Source organism: Bos grunniens, chromosome 10 (assembly GCF_055505025.1).
Source record: "Bos grunniens cultivar Pamir isolate PY7600 chromosome 10, Bosgru_T2T1.0, whole genome shotgun sequence".
NCBI classification, from domain to species: domain Eukaryota; kingdom Metazoa; phylum Chordata; class Mammalia; order Artiodactyla; family Bovidae; genus Bos; species Bos grunniens.
Genome location: NC_141174.1, coordinates 92,338,478 through 92,365,268, shown reverse-complemented (window position 1 = coordinate 92,365,268; position 26,791 = coordinate 92,338,478). Strand labels below are relative to the sequence as shown.

The 26,791-nt window shown below is 43.5% G+C and overlaps 1 protein-coding gene across 4 annotated transcripts in view; it reads right to left on the bottom strand.

Moving 5' to 3' along the window:
• The window catches only part of ARSB (arylsulfatase B), a 181,746-nt gene that overhangs the window by 33,488 nt on the left and 121,467 nt on the right, over nucleotides 1–26,791 (bottom strand). For 2 of the 4 annotated variants that reach the window (XR_015135495.1, XM_086323125.1), the window contains one exon: nucleotides 12,254–12,346. The exons of the other annotated variants lie outside the window; for them this stretch is intronic. Coding sequence is in view for 1 of the 2 variants with exons in the window: in XM_086323125.1 (XP_086179251.1) it covers nucleotides 12,254–12,346 (93 nt within the window). In the remaining variant the exon portion in view is untranslated. The remainder of the gene's footprint in view (nucleotides 1–12,253; nucleotides 12,347–26,791) is intronic. 4 annotated transcript variants of the gene reach the window in all.

Genomic DNA, 26,791 nt, shown 5'->3' with positions numbered 1-26,791 from the left:
AGGACAGCTGACTCTCAGCATGCACTGTCTGTCTGTTATTTTAGGGTTCATCTGTCCAGCTAGACTGCACATTTCCTGAGGTGGGCATCCATATATTATCTTTGCCTTGCTCATACTTCCTTGCAGAGTAAAGCAATATTTGTTGATTTAATAACAAAGGGCACACATTAATAAGGTTAAACTTTTAGGGGGTGGCTCTTTTGGTTAATGGGATTCTGTTCTGGGTAATGAAACTACATCCCTTATTCTCTTCCTAAGAACCTAAGTTCTATTAAGAAGACACAGTGGAACTAGCAATATAAACTAGGAGGACCTTGAAATTCATCCTAGGAGGCCACTGAAGAGTTAATTCAATTCTTACAGGAGAATTATGAGGCAACGCTATAAGAATTACACACAATGGATTTATAACACAATAAGATTTTTTTTTAAGGACAAAAGTAGTGACTGGGGACGTTTCAGATGGAGAAATAACTATGTTAACCTCACTGCTTTTTAAACATTTGCATCTGTGAATTGCAGAGGCTCAACATAAAGCAGATTGCCTACATCCACTGAAAGTCATTCTGGCATGAGAAATTTCTCTTGCATAAAGCAAAACAGATGTGTGAGAGGGAAAAGCAAACTTTTCAGCATTCAAAATTATATAGTTATCTCAGGAATTGCATATTGTGTGAAGCAGTGAATACTGTACAGAATCTTGATCAGACTGTGTCCCTGAAAATGCAGAAACATTGTATCTGGAAAATACTAGTTATTAATGCAGATGAAAACCTAGCAGTATATTCATACTTCATCTACATTTTTTTTAACTGAAAGGATATCAGCCAACTGTACTCAACCTGCACCAGAGATTAAATATTTAGAATTTTTGGCCATGTACTGTCTGGAAGCTGTGAATTGAGATCCACTGTTCAAGCAGTGAGAAAGAAGTCACATCCTTGTGAGCAGGAAGGAGTACACCAGGGGCCTGTGCATGTGTGTCTGTATATTGGGATCCACAAGCTAATTAATTTGGAAATAGGAAGGGGACTCAAAGCCTGCCAAGGTACAGGACAGAATTTACAGAGTAGTAGACATGTGCTCTGCTGTCTGCTAGATCCTGGGAAATGCGCAAAAGAAGCACAAACAACAGCGTAGGAACCAAGACAGGAAGGAAAGCAGAGTGTCCTGGGAGGCACCCACCTTGCTTGAGAGAAAAGTGTTTCCAGTGAGGAGAAGAGAGAGCAGACCAATTCTTAAATGAGCAATCACTGTGAAACCAGGCTGGGAAAGCTGTTCAAGGAAACTTAGAATATGATGCATATGTGAAAAAATTGTCCATGTGCATACAAACACGCAGACATACACACATATATGTAATAGATTGAGAATGGCTGTGTAACAGTCAAGATCAGTTTGCTAGAAATTAATGCTAATTATGATTAAAGTAATCCCAAGTATTTGACATGGTCACATTCTAGAAGCAAAGTCATAAGAACAGTTTCTTCAAATACACACACACACACACACACTATCACTCACACAATATAGTATTAGCTGTAGCTCAGAGAGCTCAGAATTGTCCTGGGCACACATGAATAGAATAATAATTGGTGATTTTTAAAAGTTGACAAGTTATGAGTGTACCTGTAAAGAATAAATAAATTTATCTCCACTAACAGTTTTTCTATCCGTGCAGTTATAAATATTAAACTTTCGATACACTCTCTAGCTAAAGCCATGTAACATTTATTTATCACTTAAAAAAACCCATGGCAGTGACTTGTACTTTAGAGTCATGCAATACTATACAACTATCTATTTTCCTCATTTTGTATTTATCATGAGTATCAGCAAAAGAGAGAATTCTCTTCATTTCCTTCTGATTTGAATAAATATATATTCTGAAATTGTGTTCTGATTTTCAAAATTAATTGAGTGAGAAAGAACTACAAAACACAAGTATAAATACTCTCCCATCAAAACACTTGGGCTGGTAATCCATTTAAAAAAAGTGAACTGCAGATATGGGGTATGTGAATAAACAAAGGCTCCACACTGCCAAAGGTTGAGAGAATGACTTCACATCTAATTTTGTGACCATTTCCATTATTTCACTGATTGGCACTGTAGCTTGAGATGTCTGTAGGCCTACCACTTCTGAAGGAATGTATACAAAGCCAAAAAAGTACACCCCCCAAAAGTTCACTGTTAATGAAAGGCTCTGGCATCTGAACTTAATAATCGGATGCCATTTGGAATCCATATAATTTTTCAACAATAGAGACACTTAAATCAGGCTGAAATTATACATAACTCATGCATATATTTAAACATGGATTAATCTCTCTTTACATGTACATTGCAACCTCTTATGAAGGATTCTTAAAAACAGCCTAATAAGGAAGAAGAATGAGGCTGTGGTTTCAAGAGGGATCACCAATGATGCATTGAGGGGATACCAGTCCAGTGTCCCTTAAGTTGCTTTGAGCTGTCACCGCATGAGATTGCAATGCCTTTATTCACCTATTTCCCCCACCTGAAATGCCCTCTTCCCTCTATTAAAAGCCCAGTTGAAATCCAATCTCTTTTTTGAAATCTTCTGAAAATTCTGTTTAGGAATATTCTTCTCCCCATACGATATCTCGCCTATTACCTATTTTCTCTATTACTCATCTAGTTCTTTAGCATCCACTGTTGTGTATTATTAATCTTGAGATATGTCTACATTTTACTTCCCTGACATGCTTTTTGAGGACATGGAACTCTGGGTTATACTCTTTTCATCCCTCTAGCAACCTTTCTCAAAGGGTTGTCCTTGTATCTCTGGAACTGCCTGAGTGTTTGACCAAACTGTAGCTTCAGAGATGCTGCAGCTGTATGGAGGGAGGGCCCAGAAAGTTGCATTTTTAACCTGTTGCCTAGGTGACTTTTAGGTACTCTACAGATTGACCACCACTCTATACGAGGACTATATGTAAGAACTAGGAGAGTGCTGTGAACATAATCAGTACCAAGAAGTGTTTGTGGAATATACAAAGGTATCCCAAGGGCCCACACTAAACCAAACCAGACCGAAACAACAATAGAAGCAAACAAACAAACTAAACAAAAAAGGTAACATTCAAGACATTCAGCTTAATTCTACATCTATCAGCTTAATCACAATGCAATTATGAAGTTGACTGAACATGAAGTGTTATTGTACAAACAGTGCTTATTTTCTAGTCTGTGGTTGCTGAACAGAGCAAACCATGTTTCCTAAACTTCTAATTAGGAGGTGCTATGACTGACCACCTCTTTCCCATCTCCCTGCCTTTTCCTATTGATTCCTCCTAAGAATTGTTTCCGTGGGTTTCCTTCTTGTCTCCACTGCCCCTTCCCTGCTTTCTGTCTAAGAGATTGATTACTTGTCACCTAATTCACTGTGGCTCACAAGCTCAAGATAAAGAGAGCAGGTGCAAAGGGCAGGGCCCAACAAGTTTACAGAGTACCTTACTTAAATTAGAATAAGATGCCCTTTCTGGGCCAAGAAGCATAACTTGGCAGATGGAGGAGACACAGGGCCTTGTTCAGTTAGCAACCTACAAAACGGCACCCGGCAGCCTGTCAAAAAGGGGAAGGGAGCAGAAAGCATCTGACCTACTACCCTTGCTCCCACATTTTCCTGAAGATAGCTTTTCCAGAGCTCCATTTTTATCTGACTTTTTGCCCAGGTCCAGATTCTACTGAGTAATAAGAAAAGTTCCAAACATTAGTTATCTGAATGCTCAGAAGAAAGCTATATATGACATATTATTGTGAAACCAGTGTGAAGGACTTGCTTTTTGTTTCCACAGAGGAATGAAAAAAGCAGAAAGAATTTACGCATTGGGAAAAGGTAAAATAAAGAACTGTGGCCTTATGAGGGAGGCTGAGGAATTCACGACTCTGGAGATATTTTGAAATAACACAGGGCACTACCCACCTTTGATAGTTTATGATGGATCTGAGCAAGGTAGCCTCCTGGGACCCCTTTTCCTCCATAAAGGCCCTTTCCCTGTAATGTGAGGCTTTTTGGCCCTGGTCTGCTGCCATTTCTGCCGGAGCACCCTGAGGCCTTGGGGCCCTTTCAGAACCACAGCCTTGGCTCTGAAGTCCCTATTTCTCAGGGCCTGAGTGACTCCCTTTAGTAGAAAGTTGGAGGCGGCTGCAGCAGCAGTGGTCACTCAGGTAGGTTGGTAAAATATTAAAAGCATTTTCCTGAAGTTTTGCAGCTTTCTCGAGGTACACATTTGGTCAGGACAGGATGTCCAGTCTAGGAGAGATCTCATAATTGTACTAGCTTGTGGATTCTGAAACGGCAGGGACCCCATGTTGTCCTTCATTATTCTAATGCTTCCAGGGCCTCTCAAAAAACCTTCTCAGCAAACATGCTGGAGCCGAATTCCTCCTCTGATTCTGCCTCCAAAAGTCCTTCTCAATTTGCCTCCTGGAGAACACTTCCTTTCTGTGTTACTCACCACCACTTTCACCCCTAAAACGTGAAAGTTTTTGGGCCTGAGGCCCTGGATCTCCAGGTATCATTTCAAGGTCAGATGGAACCATACCCTGGGCAGTGGTGCTTGCTGGAATCCTAAGCCCCATGACCTTTGCCCCTGGCCTTACTCCCAGGATTATGTGACTTCCATGGCAAAAGGGAAGATGTGATGAAGGTCACTAATCAGTGACTTCAAGAGAGGAAGATGATTTGGGTGGCCTAAGTGAATCACAAGCCCTTTAGAAGCAGAGATTTCTCTGGCTCACAGCAGAAGCAAGATCAGAGATTTCAGCCCCGAAAGGGATTCAGCTAGAGGAAGTTTCTTTCTGGCTCTGGAATCACAGGGCAAAGACGTGAGAATGGGCTTTAGAAGCTGGGAACACCTTGCGGGGAGAACTGGGACCTCAGTCCTACAGCTACAAGCAACCGCATTCTGCCACTGACCTTGAGAGTGGAGGGCAGAGCCTCCCTGCAAGCTTGCAGGGGCCAGGGCAGACTGACTCTCACCGCAACTGCAGCCTGGTGAGACTCTACATAGAGAACCCAGTTCAGCCTACCTGACTCTTGACTTCGAGAACTGGGAGATAATAAATGGGTGCTGTCTAGAGCTGGGGGTATGTGGTCATTGGTTACACAGAAACAGGAAGTGAGCCCAGCAGCCCTCTGGGAGTGTCTGGAGCCAGCCCCACGTGCTTCCCGACTCTAGCTCACGTACTTCTCGACTTGGGGAGATAGAGAATGGATGTTCATAGACCAGGAGCAAACTCCAGCCCTGCTTCTTACTACTGTTTTCCTGGTTCACTGAGCCACTCGACCAACTGTTTCGTTCTGTCTGTTAGGGCTGCCCTCCACAAACCCACACATCTGTCAGAGCTTCCTTTCTGCCATCTGCCTAGCAGGACTTGTACTTTACAAGAAAAGTCTCTGCCCCAGCTTTGTCCTTCATGTACTCAGGACCCCACCTGGCTTCAACTTAAGGAATCAGAAATACAAATAGAGCCCTACAGAACTTCTACACAGATCTGATCAGTGGGTGTGCCTTTCAGAATTAGATAATATGACTTGCACAAAATGGTCTTGAATGGAAATGAGTCAGACTAAGATCCATGACATACAACCAGGGCTGTTCAGACTTGAGTATCTGGGGGCAAAGATGACTCTATTTTTTATTAAGACTTGAGATAAGTATGTAAGAAAAAAAAATCCCACTTATTGGAAAAGACCCTGATGCTGGGAAAGACTGAGGACAGGAGAAGGGGGCAACAGAGGATGAGATGGTTAGATGGCATCCTTGACTCAGTGGACATGAGTTTGAGCAAACTCCGGGAGATAGTGGAGGACAGGGAAGCCTGGTGTGCTGCAGTCCATGAGGTCGCAGAGAATTGGACATGACAGCGACTGAATAACAAAAACAAAAACTCCCGCATCTAAGGTTCAGGGCTTTACCCAAACTATATATGTGGAGCTCGGTAGAACCGCATTCTAGAGTCTAGTTCTCTTGACGAGTCATCCCTCCTTTCCAAAATCCTACTTCCCTTGTGTTCAAACTGAAAGAATCCATCAAACAAAGCTGCTCATACTTCTAAGAGAGAGGGGAAATGACTTTCAAGGGCCTTGCTTGATCCCATCATAACTAATCCCCTCCCCGCTTTTCTCCTTAACCAACTTGGCTCAGTCCTCTCTGTAGGGCTACTTGTATTCTGCCTTGCATTCTAAGTGGCTGCTTATATGTGCCCCCCACCTACCATTTCCTCCGGCTCCTCAGTGACACAGCCATGGCCCCTTGATCTTTGTGTTTCTCAGGGCCAACCCAGGGACCATTCAGTCCATGCTTAAGGAGTCCACCTGGAGCAATGAACTGGATTTATGGGGGAGCTTTGCTTTGCTGTCAGCTTTCAGGTAGGGGCTTAAAGTTCCTTGATCCAGGGAAATAAGGGTCAGACAGCAGCAGCACTCTGCCAGCTCCCAGAGACCCCTCGCAAGAGTGAGGGGCTAGAGGGAGGTGATGGCCTCACAGTCCCAAGAGTCTGTAAAGAACAAACGGGGGAGGGGAAGGAGGCTCCAGAAGGAGAGGGAGGACCAGTCTCACTTCCCCCCTGCAGCAGGCGGGCTTGCTCTCTAATTTGATCTTTTCTCTGCTGTGGCCAAGGCCAGGCGCGTTCCCCGAAGAGCAAATATGAAACAGTGCAGTTGCCGTTTCAAAGCAGGGGGAAAAAAAAGAGCGGTGGTGGGAAAATGGGAGGAAAGGCTTTTTCTTGATTTATTTTTTTAAATCTATGTGGTGGGAGAAGCAGTCATGAAGATAAAATATGCAGTAAATTCTAACCCGTGAAGGGAAAACATTTTCTATTGTCCTTTAAAATCTTTGACACTTTAATCATCTATTCAGTCACTCAGCAGGCTTATCCTACACTCTGATTAGGGCATGTCTCACTTTGTACAACTCCTGTACATGCCTCCTAGACCAGGGGGTCTCCAGGGCAGGGACCTTCTCAGTCCATCTTCACATCACCGACGCCAAGCACTGTGGCTTGACGGCCGTTGGAGCTCAGGAAGTGGTGGTTGGCCATCCAGGGAGAGTGAAACCAGCAAGGCAGCAGGAAGCAGGGAGGTGAGGGCGGGGCCTTAGGTGGGGGCGGAGCCTTGGGTGGGGCGGAGCCTTGGGTGGGGCGGGGCATGCTTCCCGGAGAAGGGGGATGGGCCTGGACAAATGTCACAGAAAGGCCAAGTGGCCTCACCCAAAAAAGAAGCCAAGGGATTGGGAAATTAGGAAGCTACTGGTGACCTAGCAGGTATTTGGGGGAGAAAGCATATTGGAGCTGAGTGAAAAGTCAGTGGGAGAAACACTCACTAATGGGCATAAATCAGTATACCTTAAATAATTCATCTATGATAAATCATAATGGAAAAGAATATAAAAAAGAATATATGTATGTTCAGCTGAATCACTGAGCTGTACAGCAAAATTAAAACATTATAAAGCAACTACAGTACAATTAAAGTTTTTAAAAATGTATCTAAATGTACATTGTTACGTGACTGGTGAAAGAAACTGCAGAATACAATGCATGGTTAAAATAAGTAGATTCGTATCAGGGTTTCTTAATGTTGGCATTATTGATACTTGGAGTGAAAAATTCTTTGTGAAGGGGGGCTGCCTGTGCATTTGAGGGTGTTTAACAGCACCCCTGGCTGCCAGGAGCACTTCCGCCTAGGTTGTGACCATCAAAAATGTTTCTAGAAATTGCTTTTAGTTGAAAAACCACTGATTTACATGTACTGACCTGGAAAGATATCCAAGGTAGATCGTTGGGTACCAAAAAAAAAAAAAAAAAGTAGCAAAAAAGTACTATTTATGTAAATGAAGTACAATATATATACAGATATACATAAGTCTATTAAGTCCTTACTATTTAAGTATGTACATCGACAGTGGTCCAGAAGGACAAAACTGCTACCAGATGTCTTCTCTGGGAAGGGGCGTGAGGCTGGGGGGCATCACATGAATTTTGGCTTTATTTGTACTACTTGTATTTTTTAAAAATAAAAATATACTTGGTGTTAGAATTAAACTATTTGTAAATGAATGGAAATTGACGATGTAGAGAAAGAACATGTACGCTACTCCTTGAGAAAGTTTAAAGATGAAGAGAAAGCTGGCCAGAATGAGGCAGAATTAAAGGAAGGAATTTTTAGGATGTGGGAAAATTGAGCACTGCTAACTTCAGTCAAGTTACAGTTTTGTATAAAGCATTATGAAGGCGAGGGGGGTGGGGAATAACTTCTAGAATACTTCCACTTATTAGGTCAAGATTTCAACAATGCTTTGCCAGCAACGACTTTCCCACTACAGTTAAATATGCATGAAATGATAGAATTTCTCTTTCTGTTTTTCCACCGCATGTTTCTTTAATTTGTGTTTCTTTGGTGTGTGTACAGCTTTTTGTAACTAAAGTGCTGATGCCATTATGGAAACTGTCCGTCTTCAGAGCTGGAAAGACCTGAGAATAGAAGCTGACTTTGACTTGTGTTTGGTCTGGCATGGCTGTGGACACTGCAGGAGTGTATTTGTTTTTCATTAATTTGTTTGTCATTTTTCTCCATGATCTATGGAACATTTATTTCCCCTGAAGCAAATGTCATAGGTTTCTCTTGGTTCTGGTGGGGTAATGAATTGTTGAGAATAAGAAATTTTTCTTATATGCTATTTGATTGTGGAAGGAGACATTTTTTGACCTTTTGCTGTTTTACAATGATAATGAATTTCCTGGCAAACGTGGAAACTTTGGGCTTCTTTATTAAAATAATGAGGTTTGAGGAATAACTTTGACCTGGACCTTTGTAGAATTAATCAAATATGGATTTTGGAAAAATAGATGAGTTCAGTCTTTACTGAGACACTTTAATGCATTCCTGTCACCAAGGCAGTACACAGATCCATATCACATAAAAATATCAAACAATTAAATACAGACCCAAGTCCCAGCACAGAGCTTCAGGCATGTTGTGTGAGGAGGTTAAGGCTCAGGGCCTGTCAGCCTGATCACAGTGTTACTCTGTTTCCTTGTTCGTTGTTCCTTTTTTTTTTTTTTTTTTAATTGCAAGAGTAACAGTACAACTTGTAAAAAAATTTTGGCTTATACTGAACAGGATGAAAAAGATAAAAGTCATCTGCAATCTCACTCTCAAAAGCTAATGGCCCATCATAACATTTTGGCATATTCCTTCTAGTCCTATTTTAATGCCCATATTTTTGTATGCAATTGAGGTAATAATGAACACAAAATTTTCTACTCTGCATTTTTTCTCTTATATACTGCATAAAATATTTTGTGTCCATCTCTAAACATTTAGAAAAAAATTTTATTGGAGTATAGTTGCTTTACAATGTGGCATTAGTTTGTGCTGTACAGCGAAAGTACATCAGTTATACATATTAATATATCCACTCTATTTTAGATTTCCTTCCCAGGTCACCACAGAGCATTGAGTCAAGTTACCTGTGCTACACAGTCAGTTCTCTTTAGTTATCTATTTTGTACTGTCTCTAAACACTTGAAAGGAAAACTATACTGATTCCTCTTAGGATGTTCCAAACAAAGGCATCAATTCATGGGGAAGAAAAGAATAGGTTTTCTTCTTTAAAATACTATAGGAACATCAAATTCTACCACTTTCCCTCTAAATGTGATGACAAGATATGTTTTCAGATGCCCTGAAGTTGTAGACACGTCTGTATTTCTAATTTTGAGAAGTGACAAAAGAAAACGAACTTGCTGAGACCAGGATGTATGACAAGCTCACACAGTAACACTGGGTGAGGATGCTCTGTGTTCCTAGGAGACAGGGTGACGGAGCAACAGGTGTTCCAGCCACTTCTTTGACCAGCCACATGGATGCATGCATGTCAAAAGCCACTTGAGAGTAACCTCTCAGTCATTTACAAAACCATGAACATGGGGAGCTTTCCTACTTCCCACATAGCACGCTTAGACTCCCAGTTTCTCTACACAGTCTCTCCTGGGCTCACTGGAGTTTCTCTGTACCCGTCCCCAGTACCCTGCAAGACCAGAGAAGAACCTGGAAGGAGGCAGAACCCGCAACCCAAGCAGGGAGGGTCTCAGAGAACTGGAGTAGAATTGGCTTCCTCATTCTAGGGCTGGGAACCACTTCCTGGGTGGTTGCTCAGTTAATGACCATATTTTGGAAGGTTGAGTTTTTTTTTCCCCTGAATGTTGACAGAATGAGAACATCAGGAACAAAGGGAGAAAGGAACCAAGTTTCTGAGATAAGCTCTAAAGTCTTCATGCCTCACTGGCTGAAATATATTTTGGATGTTTTTCATTAAACGCCGGATTACTTTAGGATTGGAAAACAATTGACATCTAGATAATGAGAAAGGCAATGTAAATTCCTGTCCAGTTAGCCTAAATAGGGACTTGGGGGAAATTTATGAAGACCTATAAAACATGTCTGAGATTTAAGGTCTTGTATCTCTGTCTTTAACTGCATATCTCACACAAAAAATATTTAGTCTTCAATCAAATATTCATGCAAATATTTTAAATTATAAATCTTGAGCTTCAAATCCGGTAAAAGTCGTTCCTAGACTGCTGCTGCTAAGTCACTTCAGTCGTGTCTGACTCTGTGCGACCCCATGGACTGCAGCCCACCAGGCTCCTCCGTCCATGGGATTTTCCAGGCAAGAGTACTGGAGTGGGGTGCCATTGCCTTCTCTGCCTTCCTAGACTAGGGACTACTCAAAGTATTGTCAGAGAGCCAGCAGCATTGGCTCCACCCGAGAGCTTGCTAGAAATACTGAATGCAGGCCCCAGCCCAGCCCAACTCAATTGAGTGGTCCACATGCCTATTCTAATCTGAGAAGCACTGGTTTGTGGTCAGGTGACAGATCAGACTTTTGGAATACAAGTATGGTCACAAGTGACTTCCTAGACAATGTGGAAAAGTTGTTAGTACTGTTCAGAGACTGCTTTCTTCTTCCCCATTACAGTCTAACTTCTAGTCTAATCTTTTCATCACTGCCTTGCTGATGGTCAGAAGCTGTCCCTGATTGCTGAAAGAGACTAGAGCTCAGGGCACTCTGTAATTTCTGAGGTGGGAAAACAATGCCTGCCAAGGTGATTATCCTCTTGATTTGGTGTCAGATTAAGTAAGAGAAAAGAGGATGCTTGGCGTGAAAGCATCTGAATGGCTGGAGTACCACACTGACAGTACAGTGCATTTTGACCGATATGATCAGGAACTTTAAGAAGTGTGTTTTTCTCTCACTTGCTTACTTCTCCTTCAATAAATAAAGCAGTCTATGTGCAATATAGTTTTTAAGAGTGCTTACAAGCAGGCCTCATCCCTCTCCAGTACTCTTGCCTGGAAAACCCCATGGACAGAGGAGCCTGGTGGGCTGCAGTCCATGGGGTCGCGAGGAATCGGACTCGACTGAGCGACTTCACTTTCACTTTTCACTTTCATGCATTGGAGAAGGAAATGGCAACCCACTCCAGTGTTCTTGCCTGGAGAATCCCAGGGACGGCGGAGCCTGGTGGGCTGCCGTCTCTGGGGTCCCACAGAGTTGGACACGACTGAAGCGACTCAGCAGCAGCAGCAGCACAAGCAGGCCTAAGGTCAAGAATGTGTTTGATTTAGCAGTTAGGGGAATTTAAACTCAAACCCAGTTGGTTTTTAAAATCAACTTAATCACCAAAACTTGATGAAGCGCCCTCAAGTTATCTAAAAGAAAGCAGATACTGCACAGTGGAAGAATTGATGTCATCCGTGGAGCTGCCAAACCATCAACAATCTGGAAAGTGAAATTTCTTTTAAAAGGGAAAATATAAAATTATGAAAAACATGCAGCTCTTAGATTTGCTTGCATGCTCTTCCAAGTGTCTGATGGTTTATGTAATACATCTCTTTCCATTCTTTTCTAATTTGGTTTAGACTGTCAATATTTTCATTTAAAAAGAATGTATATTCATTTGAGCTTCATGTAGGATAAATGCTGTCCTTTATAATTTGAGGAAAGATTAAGAAAAAAACAACCTCACATAAATTTGAAAATACAGTTGAACGAGAAAAGAGAAAGGTTTAGATTTTTTTCAGTCTCTAACATTAAAATATTTAAACATTAGTTGTTAACAGAAATCAGATACTACATTCTACCTTGTCCAAGAAATAACCAAAATCCAATCCTCAACTTTCTTTCAATGACATATTTATCTTACAAATAATTCTTACATTTCAGGCAAATGATTAGAAGGGAGGGTGGTACTTGAGCTGAGTTTCTTTCTCTTTCCTCTTTTATTCTTCTTTTCTCTTTTGAGAAAGGAGCTGAAAGTCAGATAAAGACCAAATTATTTTCTGAAAGGAATTTTTATAAAATGATATAGAAGAAAGGCTCTGGAATGAATAAGTGGTCAAAATAATCATGACTTCCTGTCATGATTAGGAAAGACACTAGTGTCTGATGCTTGCCTGCTATTAATTAAGCCAGATCTAAAGTTTTTGTGTTACTTTATGAACAAACATTAGCTCTTACAAATCAAGTACCTCTGACATCTAATCTCTTTTTAAAGGATCTGTTGAAGTCTTTCCCAGGTCTTTCCTTTTTTCATTTTTCTTTAAATAAAGAAGGAAATTTATTTGACTATTGCTTTGGTTGTGTCACTGCTCCAGATGCTTAGGGACAACAACGAATATGAAAGATGAAACCGTCTGCCCTCGTGGAGTTTGTGTTTTAATGGGAGAGGAAGATGATAAAAATCCAGAAAGATAAAACCAAAGTTGTTGAGATAATAAATTTAAAGCTATGCTTTTTGAGTAAATCTACCCTAATCATCCCCAAATGCCTTTCATTATTTCTTCCTTTCTCCTTAGAGCCTATGTATTTGATTTCTATCGCTTATCATTTGTTGCTACTTTATTTTATAACTGTGTTAATGTCACTTCCTAGGCCTATATATATACTTTCCTCTGATTCAAAAGGCTCTTCAGAAGCAGAGGCCATGTATTTATTCTCTAGGTATTCGCTGCCAGAAGTAACAGGTTTTATTCTATACATGCCATGACTGATCACTGACATCTTACACTGCGTGTGTGTGCGCTAAGTCACTTCAGTCGTGTCCGACTCTTTGCAACCCTGTGGACTGTAACCTTCTAGGCTGCTCTGTCCATGGGATTCTCCAGGCAAGAATACTGGAGTGGCTTACCATGACTTCCTCCAGGGATCTTCCCGACCCAAGGATCAAACCCGCATCTCTTATGTCTCTTGCGTTGGCAGGCAGTGCCACCATTTACCATTAGTGCCACCTGGGTAGCCCAACATATTACATTATAGGTTACTTAAAGCAGACCACATCCTCAGCTTTTTACAGCTTACTTCTCAGAAATGTTTTAAAAAGTTTCATTTCAGCCTTTTACATAGGCAGGGCTTTTACTAAAGCCCCTAAAAAATCTGACCAGATTAATCAATATTTAGAAAGTAAACTTACCACAATTTAACGGCACTGGATTTGTCCCATGAAATTTAGTGAGGTTTTAGGTCTTTCCAAAATACTATGGTTGACAATTTCAAGAACAGTATACATCTATCTTTATCCTTATAGGTTGTGGGACTAGGGGACTGAGATAGAAAGATGCCTAGTTTAGACTGGGAGAGAAAGCAGAGAGTCTGCACATTCCCAAAACTTGAAGAGATCCAGCTACAAAGATGCCTTCAGTGTAGAGGGTGGAGCGGGCACAGGGGCTGGATCTGAAAGGGATGACTTGGAGGGTGGCCTACTTCTGTGCTGAGTATCCAAATCAGCATCGACCTTTGAGTAAATTAGAATTGTCAGGCTACTCTTGGAAGCCATTGCTAAAATTTCTAAGCTCTACCAGAATTAAAGAAAAGTAACCAAATAAATGAGAGGTCAGTTGGAAATGAGAGGGTGTGGTGTCAACATAACCTTGGGGGAAAAAAATTAAGCTGATATGTAAGTGAGGTTTTGAGCAAGTAACCACATGGCCAGACACCCATTTCCCAGAGGCAGGCCTGGCCCAAGCCCTTCAAGTCAGCCTCTGTTATCTGGCCCCGAGAAGCCTTAAAAAAGGTGCTTACTCTGATTTCTTCAAACATAAAATTGGGGCAGTGGGATTTGCCATTTCTGTGTAGTCTAGGCCTGTGGTGAGGATTAATTAGTGTTTTTAAAGTGCTGTGGGTTTGGTTTGGTTTATTTATTTTCTCAGGATGAAAGCCAGTACGCCAGCACCAAGTGTTAACAGCGAAGGTTTGATGTATGTTACTTGAGATGCCCTGTGTGAAGTGGGGTGGGCGGGAAACGAGGCTTGTGGGACGGCCTTCAGCATCAGAAAGGCCACATTTCCAAACACACTTTAGTACTCCCCAAAGTCAAGGAGAAAGACTAAAAGCCTTTGAAAATTAAAAAGGAGAAAAGTTATCAGTATTTAGGTTCTGTGATTGAGGGCTCATACCAGCCCACACCAAGGAAAATTTGACAGCCCTCTGCAGACAAACATTGGCAGCAAGAGAAGACACAAAATTCTGCTAATTCTGTGACAAGCTGTAAAATGAGCTCTCATATTTGATATAGAAAAAGAATGGCAACTCAGACGGTCAGGGTATCAGGACTAACAGCTGAGGAAAAATGCTGTCACATGCTAGCTTCTGTCGGAGAAGGCAATGGCACCCCACTCCAGTACTCTTGCCTGGAAAATTCCATGGATGGAGAAGCCTGGTAGGCTGCAGTCCATGAGGTCACTAAGAGTCGGACAGGACTGAGCGACTTCACTTTCACTTTTCATTTTCATGTATTGGAGAAGGAAATGGCAACCCACTCCAGTATTCTTGCCTGGAGAATCCCAGGGACGGGGGAGCCTGGTGGGCTGCCGTCTATGGGGTCGCACAGAGTTGGACACGACTGAAGCGACTTAGCAGCAGCAGCAGCAGCACAACAGCTTCTCTGACCCAGGACAGGTGGGCATAGGGACCAAGAACTCTGGTACAGCCTCCACTTCCACTCGCTAAGAACTCAACAGTTTTCCAGATATTACAATCTCACAAGAATCCTCTAAGCTGGTTTTAAAAAATAATTTTTATGGCTTTATTCCTGGTTAAGGAAACAATGTGTGCTCATTACTAAAAATTGAGACTGCAGAAATATAGAACATAAAAAGTACAGACACTACACCTCCAATCCCAACAGTCAGTATATAATTGCTATTGGCTGTTGTTTGAACATATTTACAGGCGACAGCTGTAACTGTCCCCAATTTATAGGTGATGGAACAGAGGACACAGAGAACTTATCTAGTAAGTCAAAGCTGGAATTCAAATCCAGGTCTTTCTGATACCCTGGGACTCTACATGTCCAGTAGGCTACTCTGCTTTAGCCACACCCTGCTCCCTTGTTCCACCACCCTCCCCAGAGATAATTACCACGAGGCACAAACACAGTTTCTATAACAAGCCTTGCAAAGAGAAGCTGCCATCATCCACAGAATCAGGTTACATGTGAAACAGCAAGGTTAGTGTCACAAGTAGATCTGCTTCCCCAGCCTCATTTAAATGTATAATCCTCCATCAACATGCTGGGTATTTGAGTGAGGTGATTGTACTTTTTTCATAAAATCATGCAGAACAGAAAACAGAGACCTCTGAGGTCAGTAGATTGTATCTTATACATGAAGCCTGGACCTGCAGACACATTTATTACATGTGTGTGACCTGCTGCCTCAGTTTCTCCATCTGGATTATAAAGTGGGTGGCTGAACTGACTGCCAGGGTGCCTTCTAGCTGCTGGTACTCCATGCGATGATGGGAAATCTCACTGACAGCTGGTTGGCCTCATGCATTCCACCTAACTTTTTTTTTTTTCCTGCTCAATATATCATTTCAGGTTGAATGACAGAAAGCCGTCCTGTGTTGCTACTTCCCAAATATGCCCAGAAAGACATGAAAGTGCTTTGAAATAATGTATGGTATTACTGCTCTTGCTAGATGTCTTCTGATTAAATGAGCAGATGATAACCAACCTAAATGCCTAACTTATCAGCATGCCTTCTTTGGGGATGTGTACATCTCCTTATTCAAAGGGCCTCAAGAGAGCTATATGATGAAATCTTGCCCTCCATGGAGTGTATGGCTCTGGATTGGGAAACCATAAACATAAATAACTGCAGGAGGAAGAAGCAAGATCTCAGTGTCTTAAGATGCTCAAGGAACTCAAGTCCGGAGGGTCGGGGAGGGCTTCATAGAGCAGGAGAATGAGACCTGGGCCCTCAAGAAGGGTCAGAGAAGCAAATAAAGATGGCAGAGGATGCTGCAGTGGTGCTGAGGGAAATGACAGAGGCTGCAGGAGGCAGGCTAAGGAGTCTGTGCATGGCTGTTGGCAGCTGGGACCCACCAACAGCTGTCAAGCAGGTAAGTGAGGGGCTGTGTCTATGTCCTCCTTCAACAAAAGCTAAACCCTAAATGATCTCTTGTACACTTCGCCAACAAAGGTCCGTATAGTTAAAGCTATAGTTTTTTTCCAGAAGTCATGTATGGATGTGAGAGTTGGACCATAAAGAAGGCTGAGCACCAAAGAATTGATGCTTTCGAACTGTAGTGCTGGAGAAGACTCTTGAGAGTCCCTTGGACTGCAAGGAGATCAAACCTGTCAATCCTAAAGGAAATCAACTTTGAATATTCATTGGAAGGACTGAAGCTAAAGCTCCAATACTTTGGCCACCTGATGCGAAGAGCCAACCCATTGGAGAAAACCCTGATGCTGGGAAAGATTGAGGGTGGGAGGAGAAGGGGGTGACAGGATGAGATGGTTGGATGGCATCATCGACTCAATGGACATGAGTTTGAGCAAGCTCCAGGAGTTGAAGGACAGGGAAGCCTGGCGTGCTGAAGTTCATGGGGTCACAAAGGGTCAGACACAATTTAGCTACTGAACAGCAACCACCTATAACTGTATACCTATGGTGGGCAGGCAGTGTCTACTGAACAAATCACCTCAGAAACGGCACCTTAGCATCAGGAAGTGGATCTGAATTTGCTCTAAAGAGGAAAACAGGGAGCAGCTCCAAGCATGCAGACCTGGGCCACTCCTGGATCTGGCCTACAGACCTGAACATTTTACCACAGAAAACATGTGTGTGAGAGGAGGGGAGGGAGTGAAGACTGTTCTTTCACCCTGTAATCATGAGCAGAAGTAACATCCTATTATAACTTTTGAAGAGAAGAGGCCCTTTCGATGCTATAGTGACGAAGACGTACAGAATCACTTTGAAGCCTTGGCCTTTGGAGTGGAAAATGTTAACATCTGTCAGGGCCCTTCATGTCTAATCATGCTTCTGCCAGCGGGGGCTGAGCACTTTATGTGTGTGCGTGTGTCAGGTCACACACGTGGATGGGTGTGAGAATTCTGACGATTCACTGAAAGCCACATCTGACTTCCAACGTGAGTTGTGGTCATAGATGGAGTAGCGTCTTTACCGCAGAATAGCCCAGGTCAAGCCTTGGGTATATAGGATGAGCATATACATTTTCTCTAAGGCAGACTAATACCTTTGAAATAATTTCTCCTCCTGGTTTGAGGCAGGACAGGGACTAGAACTGGCTGACTAGAACCGAGGGGAACCACAGAATTTGGGGCTTCAGAGTGCTTTAGAACCAGGCCGAGTGGCATTCACACCTGTAGGACCTCGGAGCCTAACCCAGGATCACGGCTGCTCCCCACCCTTTGGATGTTTCCAGGCTTTCCCATAAATCACCTTCAACAGTACCATCCCCTCGCCCCAGGCTGTTGCACAGGCTTCCTCCACGGCCCACCCTGCACAGCTGGAGACAGACCCTGAGACCTGCTAGAAAGAAACCCTTTAAAGACATGGGAGGATAGGAGGGGAGAATAAATAATTCTTAGGATCTACTCTTAGCAATGAAGGAAGAGAAAAGGTACTACCTGAACAGAGACCAAAATGTGTCCATGCAAGGTCACCTGAAAACAGAGCCTCTGAAGATGAATTAGAGGTTTCCTCAAAGCACACGGGGAAGCGATTATAAACCATATGTTTGACACTGGCCGGGGGCCCGGGGCAAGAGAGATAAAAGCAGAGGCGGCTTTGCGGGCACTGAGAGAGCCAGTGCCCAGGCCAGCAATGAAAGGGAGCTTTCCAGAAAGGCGGAAACAGGAACAGAGACCAGCAAGAAGCAGCTGCACCCTCGGCTCAGAGGGGAAGCCAGCTGAGCTGAAACCAGCCGGGGGATTTTATTTATGTGTATTTGTCCCTGGTCGCTCAGACGGTAAAGAATCTGCCTGCAGTGCGGGAGACCCAGGTTTGATCCCTGGGTCAGGAAGATCCCCTGGAGAAGGGAATGGCAACCCACTCCAGTATTCTTGCCTGGAGAATCCCATGGACAGCGGCGCCTGGTGGGCTATAGTTCAAGGGGTCCCAAAGAGTTGGACATGACTCGGTCACTAACACTTTCACTTTCTTTCATTTGTCCATCAAGGAAGTCTGGGGGAAAGAGGTGAAGTGGGCAGGGAAAATGCCACATCACTGGATATTTTCCATGAGGGGAAGGGTGAGGGTGGGCATTTATATGCTGGATAAGTAGTTTCAAACATCTGTATGTGATAACGTTAATTAAAATAAAAAGCAGCTTGTGGCTTTTTTTTTTTTTAGGCACAAAATGTAGGATGTGAGTTCAGGGTTTAAGAGGAGAGTGTGAATTGCCATCTGGAGGCACTTTCAGGTTCAAGAAAGGCTAAGATACAATAAAACAAAGACTATATAACCTGTTGGTCTAGTCATCGTTCATGAACAAATATTTATTGAGGACTTAGTATAATGGTAGGCCTGTGCTATGCACTGGAAATACGGCAATAAAAGAAAAAGTTATAGATCTTGTCTTCATGGAGTTTCTATGCTTTTGGCAGGGGGATTAAATTTCATTTATTTTTAATTTTTAAAATATTGGTACAATATAATGCATAACATAGAATTTACTGTCTGAACCATTTTCAAGTGTCCAGTTCAGTGGCATCGAGTATGATCACATTCGTGTGCTACCATCACCATCATCCGTCCACAGAACTCTTTATCTTATAAAACCGAAACTCAATATCCACTAAAAAGCAACAACTCCCATTCTGCCTTCCACAGCGGCATACCTTGGTAGATTGTGGCGTTGATATTAACAGAAAAATGTTTCCAAAAGACTGGTGTGTACACCAGTCGATGTGCTACTTTCTGTCTCTATGATTTCAACTACCCTAGGTACCTCATGTGAGTGGAATCATACGGTATTTGTCTTTTTTTTGTAACTGGCATATTTCATTTACCATACTGTCCTCAAGGTTTAACCATGTTGCAACATGTGTCAGAATTTTCCTTTCTTTCTAGGACTGAGTAATAATGCTCCATTGTATGTAGTACATTTTGTTTATCCATCCCTCTCTCAGTGGACACTTGGGTGGCTTCCACCTTCTGGCCACTGTGAACAATGCTGTTCAAGTCCCTGATTTCAATTCTTTTGGGCATATATCCAGCTATGGAATTGCTGGATCACACGGCAGTTCTATTTTTACATTTTTGAGGAACTGCCACACTGTTTCCAGAGCGCTGTACCAGTTTACATTCCCAATAGCAGTGCACAAGCGCTCCAAGTCACATCCTTCTCAATAGCCGTTCTTCTCCTTCCTCCACCCCTCCCTTCCTGTAGCCATCCTCATTGGTATGATCTACGGCTCTCTGAGATTTCTTTATGCTTTACTGCAGAATCTCCTGGCTCACCCTTTGACCTCTGGTGTGTGCGTGTACACACCAGTCTTTTGGAAACATTTTTACTGTTAATATCAAAGCCACAACCTACCAAGGTATGCGGCCATGGAAAAAACCCTAACTCCGCTAGTAGGAAGGGCTTCTGTGGTGACTTGTACTCTTAAAATAAGGGGGAGGTGGTATAGATGCTACAAGGCAAGAGGCCAGCTTTTGAGGGGCTCTGGTCCTATGTGGAAGGCAGGACTTCCTTCAGAAAAGTCTAACATCAATTCCTACAATCCATGATAGGAGGAGACATTGGTTCACCACTGCCAACGAGACCCACTAAAGGAGAGACAGCAGATGGAAAACTGGAGTGATGCAGTGATGTTTCAGAACAGTGGCCACAAAGGTGGGAAAGATGTAGTAACAACAAAATCGTGTAATAATTCACACTACTCTAGTGCTTGGAGCAAACTTATACGCAGAGGACATTAGGCAAAATGCCAGGCCGGAGGAAGCACAGGCTGGAACCAAGACTGCCGGGAGAAATATCAATAACCTCAGATATGCAGATGACACCGCCCTTATGGCAGAAAGCAAATAAGAACTAAAGAGCCTCTTGATGAAAGTGAAAGAGGAGAGTGAAAAAGTTGGCTTAAAGCTCAACATTCAGAAAACAAAGATCATGGCATCTGACCCCATCACTTCACACCAAATAGATGGGGAAACAATGGAAACAGTGACAGACTTCATTTTGGGGGGCTCCAAAATCACTGCAGATGGTGACTGTAGCTATGAAATTAAAAGACGCTCCTTGGAAGAAAAGTTATGACCAACCTAGACAGCATATTAAAAAGCAGAGACATTACATTGCCAACAAAGGTCCATCTAGTCAAAGCTATGGTTTTTCCAGTGGTCATGTATGGATGTGAGAGTTGGACTACAAAGAAAGCTGAAAGGCAAAGAATTGATGCTTTTGAACTGTGGTGTTGGAGAAGACTCTTGACAGTCCCTTGGACTGCAAGGAGATCCAACCAGTCAATCCTAAAGGAAATCAGTACTGAATATTCATTGGAAGGACTTTTGTTGAAGCTGAAACTCCAATACTTTGGCCATGTGATGCAAAGAACTGACTCATTGGAAAAGACCCTGATGCTAGGAAAGATTGAAGGTGAGAAGAGAAGGGGAAGACAGAGGACAAGATGGTTAGATGGCATCACTGACTCGATGGACATGAATTTGAGTAAGCTCCGGGAGTTGGTGATGGACAGGGAAGCCCGGTGTGCTTTAGTCCATGGGGTCGCAAAGAGTTGGACACAACTGAGCGACTGCACTGAACTGAGTTCTTATAATGTTTACCTTCCTCTGGTGGCTCAGATGGTAAAGAACCTGCCTGCCAGTGCAGGCGCCACAGGAGATGCTGGTTTGATCCCTGGGTCGGGAAGATCCCTTGGAGAAGGGAATGGCTACCCACTCCAGTATTCTTGCCTGGAGGATTCCATGGACAGAGAAGCCTGGTAGGCCACAGTCCACGGGGTTGCAAAGAGTCCGACGTGACCGAGCGACTAACTCTTACACTGTTTCTAACATTATCACCTGTGTTCGTCTACTTACAAACATGTCTTTGGCTATTCCACTGCTTATTAACAAGTGCATCTTTTCCAGCAGAGTGACAAAGAAGAAATGGTAAGCTTTGCTCTGCTGGTCCTACTTCTGTAGAGACCCACACAATGCTGAAGCTGGAAGGGACCTCAGATGTCACTTAATTCAGTTTTCACATCACAGATAAGGAAGTGGCTTTGGGGAAGGTGGGGGTGGAATATTACTCTCTTCTCCCATAAGTAAGCACAAACCATATGAGAAGTGTTGGCATTAGAAAGCAAAGAAATGTTTCCATGATAACAGTGACCCAGTCGTCTCTCCTTCATTTGTACCCTACATGGGCTACCTTCTGATTTTATTCCACAAAAGCCTCTAGAACATAATCATAAAACACATTCTATGAATATGACATGCAGTCTTGACTGTCCTACAAATATATACTGTCTTATAGCTGGATTTAATTTCCCTCCCACAAATTAACTGCACAGAAAAGGAACTGGGCTTGTATTGTCATCCTTGAAAGGAGCAGGACCCCAAAGGTAGATCCCCTTTTTCTAATTCTGCCCCACAGTGGGTTGAAATGGATATGAAAACTGAGCAGAAAAGACCCATGATGTTGCCCATGAACAGGGATGAGAAGGAGGTGGCACATTGCTACCCACAGGCACAGAAAGTAGGAAATGCTCTGGTTTTGTGAACCGATAGTGAATATGGCTCCATGTTGATGCCAGGGCCTGAAAATGCCCCTCCTCACACTCAGGGGTTAGAGCAGGAGTCCTCAAGCAGTAGGGAGGGTCAACAGGAAGGCCTGGGGTGGGCTTCCAGGAGGTGGGGAGCAGGAGCAGATGGCCAGGAAGAAGTCCTAAATCTGGGACAGCAGCGAAGGGTTTCCATTCATCAATTAATACGTGGGAAACCAAGTTCCAGAAAAGTGAAGGGACCTGCTCCAGACCTCATAATCTATGAATGACAAGATGAAGACAGTTTTCTCTCCTGATTTCCATGCCCCAATTCTTACTCTGGAAAAATCTTTTGCCTGTGTTGTTACCTTGCTAGGGGCACTTTGAGGAAGACGGCAAAAATTCATGGCAGGTTATACTAAGAACCCCACGGCAAGCAGCACTGTGGCCCATCACACAGGAATACAGTTCTCAAGCTCCCACTTCTGATGCCAAGACAACACACAGCTCAGTGAGTGAAGGGGGTTGAAGTTTCTCATTTGCAGGTGGAACTTAGTCTGTGAGGACATCTTACAGCCATTATGGCGTGGGCAGCCTTTTCAGCACATGCCTGGATGTCATACTGGGCTTTGCAGTGCCTTAAGCTACTCAGAGGTTGTGAAAACCATCCCTACTTCCCCTTTATTCTCTCTTACCACCCTGAGAGACGCTTACCTGACTGGCCCCTGGCTATGCATCACTGCTCCAGTGAATCAGCTATGGGCTGGAATGTGTCATATCTCCAGGTGTGCTGGGGCAGAGAAGAGTTTAAACAATCGATGCATCTCCATAGTAGCTAACCATAGGTCTGTGATCCTCTCACAGACCTGAAGCTCCTCTGAAGCTGATCAAATCATTTCCTAGTACTTTCTAGAACAATTCTTCTAGACCCACAGAAATGTAATGCAAATGCCATGTGTGATTTAAAATTTTCTATTAAGCACATTGAAAGAGGAAAAGGAAATAAATGAACTTACAATCAATATATTTAAACTTGATATACCAAGGGAAATGAAAGTGAAATTCGCTCAGTTGTGTCCAACTCTTTGCGACCCCATGGACTTTACAGTCCAGAATACTGGAATAGGTAGCCATTCCCTTCTCCAGGGGCTCTTCCCAACCCAGGGATCAAACCCAGGTCTCCCGCATTGTAAGCGGATTCTTTACCAGCTAAGCCATAAGGGAAGCCCAAGAGTACTGGAGTGGGTAGCCCATCCCTTCTCCAGCGGATCTGCCCAACACAGGAATCGAACCCAGGTCTCCCACATTGTGGGCAGATTCTTTACCAGCTGAGCAACAAGGGCACTGCCATTTCAACCAGTAATAAATAAATATATATATATATATAATATATATATGTTTTATAGTTTTTGTGCGAAGTCTTCAAAAGCGGATGACTGTTTTAGGTTTGCAGCACACACACCTTGATCTACAGTTAGCCACATTTCAAGTGCTCAGTAGTTGCACAAGCCTAGTGGCTAGCATATTGGATATATTACTACCCTTGCCTCTATTGACATATGTTTACTCCATTGGAAATAGAAATTTCTCCATCCTGTAACCATTCTTCCCTATCTCAGGACCATTTCCTTTCCAGGTTTAATGATTCTAGGTGGTCTTTATTCCATCCCAGACCTTCTCCAACCATTCACTCAGTCTTTAAATAATCCTCACAGAGTACCTACCAAGTGCCAGGTTTTTGTGTAAACTTATGAGGATGGAAAGATAAATATTGCATAAAACTTGAAGTCCGGGAGCTCTCAGCTAAGTGGGAAATGTAGGCACATACAGGAAAATGTGGTCAACGCCATACAGAGATATGGCCTTCCCCAGTGCCTCAGCAGTAAAGAACCTGTCTGCAATGCAGGAGGCCTGGGTTTGATCCCTGGGTCGGGAAGATCCCCTGGAGGAGGAAATGGCAACCCACCCCAGTATTCTTCCCTGGGAAATTCCATGGACGGAGGAGCCTGGCATGCTATAGTTCATGGGGTCACAGAGAGTAAGACATGACTGAAGCAACTTAGCATAGCATATACAGAGACATATATGAAGGGGTTGGAGAAGGCAATGGCACCCCACTCCAGTACTCTTGCCTGGAAATCCATGGACGGAAGAGCCTGGTAGGCTGCAGTCCATGGGGTCGCGAAGAGTCGGACATGACTAAGCGACTTCACTTTCACTTTTTACTTTCATGCACTGGAGAAGGAAATGGCAACCCACTACAGTGCTCTTGCCTGGAGAATCCCGGGGACGGGGGAGCCTGGTGGGCTGCCGTCTATGGGGTCGCACAGAGTTGGACACGACTGAAGCGACTTAGCAGTAGCAGCAGCATATGAAGGTGCATATATGTGGACAGGAAGGAGTACTGTTTCCTCTGGGGTTTTCAGAAAGCATTCACAGAACTGGGACAAGTGTACTGGGTTTTAAGGGATGAGGAAAATTCTGGAGGAGCAGCGAAAGGAATAGGGAAAAGCATGCTCAAGACCTAAGGATGACGATCTGCATACTTGGAAATGGCAAGTGTCTAGGAGAGTGAGAAGATGGAGGAAGGGCCTAGAGTGAGGCTGGCAAGGAGAGCTGGGCCCCAAATGTCTGGTGACACACTCAGAATTACTGTGCGGTCATCCTCCGGGCAGGGAAATCCTAAGGCAGGTTGTAGCACAGACTGGAGAGGACAAAAAGAGTAAGAAGAGCCTGAACCACGGGGAAGTGGTATGTCTAAAAGAGTGGACGGGAGCACCCAAAGGAATGAAGGGAATGTCAGAGCAATATTTCCTGCAGACAGTTTCACAACGAGGGATGATGACAGATCCTGGCAAAGGGTCTAATAGTCAACACTTTCTAGGTCCTAACTCATGACACAGGGGGATCAGGGCCACTAGCATGGTATTTATAAAGGGCTGTTGCACGCATTACAACCTATGGGGATGTGGGAGCACCACATGGCCTCTCTCCCTGCAGGAATTAAAAGGGTTCCCTCTGGGTTAATTTAGGCACTTGGCAGAATCAAGCTAAGTTGCAGTATTGCCAGGAAAATCACAGGTTTATGAGACTTGGCAGGTCTGGGAAGCACCTGGGCAGCCTGATCGGATGATGTGCTGGCTGATTTCAGTTCAGTTCAGTCCCTCAGTCGTGTCTGACTCTTTGAGACCCCATAAACCGCAGCACGCCAGGCCTCCCTGTCCATCACCAACTCCCAGAGTCTACCCAAACCCATGTCCATTGAGTTGGTGATGCCATCCAACCATCGCATCCTCTGTCGCCCCCTTCTCCTGCCCTCAATCTTTCCCAGCATCAGGGTCTTTTCAAATGAGTTAGTTATTCACCTCAGATGGCCAAAGTATTGGAGTTTCAGCTTCAACATCAGTCCTTCCAATCAACATCCAGGACTGATCTCCTTTAGGATGGACTGGATGGATCTCCTGGCAGTCCAAGGGACTCTTAAGAGTCTTCTCCAACACCACAGTTCAAAAGCATCAATTCTTTGGCACTCAGCTTTCTTTACAGTCCAACTTTCATATCCATACATGACCACTGGAAAAACCATAGCCTTGACTAGACGGACCTTTGTTGGCAAAGTAATGTCTCTGCTTTTGAATATGCTCTCTAGGTTGGTCATAACTTTGCTTCCAAGGAGTAAGTGTCTTTTAATTTCATGGCTGCAGTCACCATCTGCAGTGATTTTGGAGCCCCCAAAAATAAAGTCTGACACTGTTTCCCCATCTATTTGCCATGAAGTGATGGGACCAGATGCCATGATCTTAGTTTTCTGAATGTTGAGCTTTAAGCCAACTTTTTCACTCTCCTCTTTCACTTTCATCAAGAGGCTCTTTAGTTCCTCTTCACTTTCTGCCATAAGGGTGGTGTCATCTGCATATCTGAGGTTATTGATATTTCTCCCGGCAATCTTGATTCCAGCTTGTGCTTCTTCCAGCCCAGCGTTTCTCGTGATGTCCTCTGCATAGAAGTTAAATAAGCGGGTGACAATATACAGCCTTGTTGTACCCCTTTTGCTCATGCTCAAGCTGATGATTTGGCCTTGAGTTTTCTGGAAGGAGGTTCTGACACTCTCAGGTAAGAATGGGGCAATAACAGCACTACGCTGACGGTTACAGGGAGGCTCAGAGATGGGTTCTTCTTCTATAGATGGGAAAGCTGGGGCTCGGAGAGGGAACTGGCTTTTCGAAGATGGGGTCTCCTTTTTTTTTTAAACATTTAGTGTTAACTGAAGGATAGTTGCTTTAAATATTGTGTTGGTTTCTGCCATACATCAACATGAATCAGCTATGGGTACACACACGTGTTCCCTCCCTCTTGAGCCGCCCTCTATAATTTTCACTTTTCAAAAAGATCTAAAAGGAAGTAATAACAAAGCTGAAAAAAAATGTAAAAACCACTCAGTATTCTGTAATAACCTATACGAGAAAAGAAATCAAAAAAGAACAGATACATGTACACGTATGGGCTTCCCAGGAGGCTCAGTGATAAAGAATCCACCTGCAACGGAGGAACATGGGCTCGACCCCTGGGTCGGGAAGATCCCCTGGAGGAGGAACTGGCAGCCCGTTCCAGGATTCCTCCCAGGATAATCCAATGGACAGAGGAGCCTTGGTTGGGGGTTGGGGTGCTATAGTTCATAGGGCTGCAAAGAGTCAGACACGGCAGAAGCGACTGAGTGTGCAAGCACATATGTACAACT